General features: G+C 41.7%; 1 protein-coding gene across 1 annotated transcript; it reads right to left on the minus strand.

Moving 5' to 3' along the window:
• Positions 1–5,021: 5,021 nt before the first annotated feature.
• Positions 5,022–5,878, minus strand: LOC112149785 (protein DPCD-like). The gene has a single exon (XM_036214699.1). It carries the CDS (start codon positions 5,689–5,691, stop codon positions 5,104–5,106), a length of 588 nt encoding a protein of 195 aa, XP_036070592.1. The 5' UTR covers positions 5,692–5,878; the 3' UTR covers positions 5,022–5,103.
• Positions 5,879–6,383: the final 505 nt, after the last annotated feature.

A 6,383-nucleotide genomic window follows, 5' to 3' on the forward strand; every position in this document is an offset into this window, starting at 1 on the left:
CAGTTAGACTCTGATCCTCCAATCAGCTTCTCTCTTCTCTTCCTGTTGTTGACACCCATCATGACTCAGCAGTTCTGAAGCAAATATGAGGTAGTAGACTTCACCTAGTGGAGAAAGGGAGACATTTCATAAAGATCTCGTCCCTTTTCGTGCAAAAAGCCTCAGATTTCACACTTTGACACAAGCTGTAGGTCCTGTGTGTAAAGGTTGTCCATATGTTTAACACAGTTTGAAAGAAATGTTTATTTCTATCTTATTATACAAATATGATAAGCTTTTATTTTGACATTGCCAAAGGACCGGATCTATTTTATTTTGAAGGCGAGTTATATCCTTGTGAGAAACGGAAGCTTGACCGCGAAAGTTACGAAGAAAACGTGTATTGCAAGGTGCATAAAGCTAACGATCAAAGGAGAATTATGAACTTTAGCACCAGTCGAAAGTGGTAACGAGGTAAACAAAAGGTTGATTTTACTTGAAGTATATTTACTGCAAATTTAAGTTAATTGTAATTTTGTTCTTTTCTGTTTACTCTGTAAAGCTCTTACGTTGGTTTATTGTGGTATCGAAGAATTCACGGAATAAACCACTTCAGACCACCAGTAAAGACTCTTCTTCATTCGACTGACTGCTACACTGAGCCTATCCTAAAATAATTGCAATGCTTCTTTTGATATCTCTGATAAATAATTTTTGGTTTCATAAGTGGATTGTAAAATAGTTGTCTTGATCCCATAAGAGATTTTCATGTTTGGACGGTTTCTCTCGCTGTGATGTCATCATGTTTGGACGGTTTCTCTCGCTGTGATGTCATCATGTTTGGACAGTTTCTCTCGCTGTGATGTCATCATGATTTGTTGGGGTCGTTCACTATTTGTCCAAAATTAATTTTCACTGGGTGCTGGACAAATGCACATTTTGAGGACATTTTTGATTATATTTCTTCAAGAAAGAAGATTTATAAAAACAATTTTCTTTTTTTAGTTCTGGACTACTGCAGGACAGAATTACCAAAATAAAAGTATGTGGTAGGGAATCTATCTAAAACAATCGTATTTGTAAAGACAAAGTTGTATTTATGATTAAAAAGTTGCTACAAACACATTAATACTTTGTTCACAACTATTGCATAAAAAACATGGAAACGACATGTAGTTTTTACGTTTGACTCGCCTGTATGATTTGTTTTTGTTTAGAATATGAAATCTGTCCTGTTAACAAAATGTCAGAAATATGTCACAGAGTCACATGTACTGTATATACATCCATTGCTCACATTACACATGCATGTTGTAGTTTATTTATTCAATTAAAATTAAATTAAACTTTTTAGAATTTCACGGATCTTGTATGGGAAAAAATTATATACTGCTCACAAAAATTAAAGGAGCACTTCAAAGAAACACATTCGATCCATCAGATCTCAATATGAAGTTGGATATCTATACAAATAACAACAGGACAGTGTCTTAGGAACAAAAGGATGCCAAGTCTTTTAATGGAAATAACAGTTTTCAGCCTACAGATGCTCAATTGTGTAAACACCATCAAATCAGAGTGAAATGAAAATGTGGCAGGCTAGTCCATTTTTTCAAAACTTAGTTTCTGTAACTCCAAATGCTTTTCAGTATCTTGTGTGGCCCCCACCAGCTTGTATGAGCTTGACAACGTGGCGGCATGCTCCTAATGAGACGACGAATGGTGTCTTGTGGCATTTCCTCCCAGATCTGTGTGAGGACATCCCTGAGCTGTTGTACAGTCTGGGGAGCAACCTGGCGGCGCCTAATCTACCCAAACATAATGTCCCAGAGATGTTCTATTGGGTTTAAGTCAGGGGATGGTGAAGGCCATTCAATTGTTTCAGTTCCTTCATCTTCCAGGTACTGCCTGCATACTCTTGCCACGTGAGGCCGGGCATTGTCGTGCATTAGGAGGAAACCAGGACCTACTGCACCAGCGTAGGGTCTGACAATGGGTTCAAGGATTTCATCTGGATACCTTATGGCAGTCAGAGCACCATTTCCTAGGCAGTAGAGGTCTGTGCATCCCTCCATGGATATGCCTCCCCAGACCATCACTGACCCACCACCAAACCTGTCATGTTGAACCACGTTGCAGGCAGCATAACGTTCTCCTTGTCTTCTCCAGACTCTTTCAAGTCTATCACAGGTGCTCAGGGTGAACCTGCTCTTGTCTGTGAAAAGTACAGGGCACCAGTGGTGGACTTGACAATTCTGGTGTTCTTGAGCAAATGCCAGTGGAGCTCCATGGTGCTGGGCAGTGAGCACAGGGCCCATTACAGGATGTGGGGCCCTCAGGCCACCTTCATGAAGTCTGTTCCTGATTGTTTGGGTAGAGACATTCACACCAGTGGCCCTCTGGAGGTCATTCTGTAGGGCACGAGCAGTGCTCAGCCTGTTCCGCCTTGCACAGAGGAGCAGGTATGGGTCCTGCTGAGGGGTTGAGGACCTTCTACGGCCCTGTCCAGCTCTCCCAGAATAACCACCAGTCTCCTGAAATCTCCTCCATGTTCTGGAGATTGTGCTGGGAGACACATTAAACCTGCTTGCTGCAGCACGTGTGGATGTGCCATCCTGGAGAAGTTGGACAACCTGTTCAACTTCTGTAGGGTTAAGGAATCTCCTCATACTGCCAGTAGAGATAATTATCAAGCCAAAATCAGCACGAGTGGAAAACCAGCCAAAAAAGATCAAGAGGGAGAAACTTGAAATGACCTCCACATGTAACACCAGTCCTGTTTGGAGGGTTTTCTAATTGTTGCCACTGAAGTGCACCTGTTGTTAATTCATGAACACCAATACAGCTGAAATTGATTAACGAGGCCCTCAGCTGGTTAACCAACCAGAAAATTATCAGACAAGTTCAATTCAATTCAAGCCAGGCCCAATAAAAAATGTTCCTTTAATTTTTGTGAGCAGTGTATATAGCTGTTCAATAGAGCACATCAAAATCACATCAGCTGTTATGTTTCCGCTTGAACATGTAGTTAAACCATTAAAAAAAGACCAGAACCACGGGGGACATTCAGAGTTTTTAATTTCCTCTCTAAATGGTGAAAACTGAAAACAAATATACAAGATGTTCACTTAAAAACAAGCCTGAAACATACGAAAATACAAGTGTTTTATCGACCAGCAATCTCTGACCACATTTTGTGGTTGTCGGGCGACAGCAGCTGAACATGTAAACTATGCATTAGCGGATAGTTGCAGACCCAGAAGTGTTGGAAATCAGCCAAAAAGGAGGAGCAGACGTGCCACTCCACTCATTAGGAGTAGAAAAAAAGTTCAATTTCTGTCAAAATTGGTTAAGAATGTAAGGATAATTAAACAAAAACAGCTAAGCTAACTTGGAGGTAAAGTAGGCTAACTCGCAGCTGACTGTTGCAGGAGAAAAAAAAAAGTTAAAAAAGTTATTTTCTGATTTTTTTTTTTTTTCTTTTTAACTATTGTTATGGTCAGATGCCAGTTATGCTGGGTTCACCTCTACTTTCACAACAGGCACTTCTGCTCAGCTGTGGTTATTTAGAGCTTCTAGGATTCATTTGACATCTCGTCCATCTCGTCCGTCACCAACTGGTCTCTGCCTCTTTTTCTTATGTTCTCACACATCCAGCCTCACAAACTCAGCAGATAATAGGGTCTTCTGTCCCACCAAAAGCCTCCATAGATTCCTGTCAACCAGAAGGGGCGTGTAGGGATGTGATGATGTGACCAGCGTCTGCAGAATGTCACCCTCTCATACCATAGATTCTTAGATTTTGGCGGCTGTACTGAACTACTTCATGAAACCAAACCACATCAGTTATTCTAACCTTTTTTGTGGTTCCATTTTCTAACTTTTTTTTTGTTCCTCAAAAGACCCAAAACATGAAACATCTATGTAATTTCTTTTTGGTTTCAGGGTTGTTTATGGCGAAGCTACGGCTCCACCCATTTCTGACCCTGACCTGAATGAAGGTTGAAAAACCCAACAAACACGACGTTTGTTTCCTTGCACTTTATTTTATTTCCCTCCCGCTCATCACAAACACCAACAAGGAAGTGCGCGCCTAAAACTGAAAGTGCAGAGAGCTCGCGATAGAACAGAGTCTCTTTAGAAGTTACAACAAGAAGTCAACAAAGGTTACAAACAACAAGGTTACAACAATAAAAGTGAAGCTATGATTTCTTAACACATTTTTTAGAGATTCATTCTTTAATGATTTTTCATCCTTTTTTTGCTCAAAAATAAAAAGATCCACACAATTGCTAAATTCTGCTCCAAGAAGCAAAACACCGCCACAGATTTGCACAGCATTACACACAATGTCTGCTTCACTCTTTTTGTAAAACACTACACAGGGATTTGTGAAACTGCACACATTTCCACTCATTAAACACAGATAAGGATTGTGAGGTTACTTCCTTGTCATTGCAAAGCACTGGAATGCCAATGACTGCACTAATGAACACATCCACAAGCTGTGAAAGCACATGTGCTAATTTGAAAACGCAGCACTCAGGTGTGCTATAAACCTGTATCGGGCTGTTCTGGTCCAAAGTTGGTTCTATGATCACTCTGGATTTGAAGTCTTATAACTACATCATCTAGGATGCTGTTCCAGTCTGCTCCGGGATGAGTACGCCAAAAACTCTCTCAAAAAGGTGTCTCATGGATCCGCATAAAGTGGCCCTACGGGTGAGCTGAGACCTACAATTCGGCCAGCGTTATCCAACCCTGCGTTGCTAGCAACCTAAGTCCGGCGGTTAGCAGCCTGCAGCGCGAACAGTAGGCCGACGCCACAAACCGACAAAAGCAGGCCACAATCCAGCACCAACAACGGCGGGGCCTTCACCAGAACCTGAGGCAGCGACCACGGTAACAGACAAAATGCCAAACAAAAACAAGCAAAATAGCTCAATGACTGAAGAAGAACTAGAGGACATTAAAAAAAATCGCTGAACTTTATGTCTGGAGAAATTGCTAATATTTCAAAAAAACAGCAGCTTCTTGTGGCGTGTGAACAAAAGCTCTGGAGGAAATGAGGCTGTGAATGCAGCCCCCGCTCTCAGCCAGAGCTCACTGGCTTTTGCGGTCACTCTAAGTCAGCCCCCTCAGCCCCTTCAGCTCCTTCAGCAGCTCCTGCTCCCCTTTTAGGATCTCTTTGGGTTTCTTGTAGCCGATGGTCAACGTGTTGTTGGCGTGCGTGAAGCTGAGGGCGGCGCTGTCTAGAGGCAGCTGACATCGATCGAGATCAGGAATATGGAACTTTTTATAATACTTTTTGTTAGATGTCTTGATGACGATGGATCTCTCAGCCGGCTCCACAAAAACACTAACGAGCTCTTTCTGATAGGCCAGGTTCTGGATTATCCACTGAAATTTGGTCTTGGTGTCTTTTCTCATGAACACAGGATTGGAGCGGCTCTCTCTGATGAACTCCGAGTCCTGAGATCCAAGGCGGCTGACCGATGGCTCCCCAACCTCCACCTCCCAGGGGCTCTGAGCTCCCAGCGGGCTTCTATGGCGCCACCTCCGGACAATAAGCTCATCTGTCTTCAGGTCATACTCTTCTGACATCTCTTTGCCATCAGAAAAGAGATAGTGGATCTTCCGCTTACCATCGGATATTAGCAGCGTTTTTCTCGAAGACTTCAAAGCTTCGGCCCAGCATTGCGGCGCTGCCATATCTAATATGAACAAGATGTTCTAATGAAATCAAAATGTTTACACATTGTGCTCAGGGTGTTCTGACAATAAGAAAACAAGACTCAGAGGATGAGACATAATGAAATGTATAATTTCCATGACACGCCATCCCCTTGTTCCTAACAGGAACAACACAAATGCGTAAATTATGACTATCGAAACACTGAACAAAACAGACCAAAACCAAGGACAAAAAAGACAAAACACTGGGACCTCATATAACATCAGAACCATGACCCCAAAAAGGTTTAACACAATCCATCATTAATGAGGCTCAGAAAAATTCACAAAAAAATCAAATCAATTAAAATCGATATATCACAATTAAACTATGAACATAAAAATCAATCAAACCAATTCAATCAAATCCAATCAAAGCAATTAACCCTAACAAATAAAACAAACCGCCTTAAGTAGACTTAACAACTAACCAGACACATCAATGAGGCTTAATAAACCAATAAAATCAACCAAACTAGCAAAATCTAATCATTCAACACAAAACGAATCAAACTAATGAAACCTAATCATCCCATAAAAAAAAAAAACTACAAAATCTAACTACCCGTCTGACCATCATCAAAACCACCAGAGGAGTAATCCAGCGCAAAATCAGACGACGAGGCGGGACGGACCCCTGCAGTCAGGGAGCCGTAAAAGAGCTGGGGAAC

Source organism: Oryzias melastigma, linkage group LG13 (genome assembly GCF_002922805.2).
Source record: "Oryzias melastigma strain HK-1 linkage group LG13, ASM292280v2, whole genome shotgun sequence".
Taxonomy (NCBI): domain Eukaryota; kingdom Metazoa; phylum Chordata; class Actinopteri; order Beloniformes; family Adrianichthyidae; genus Oryzias; species Oryzias melastigma.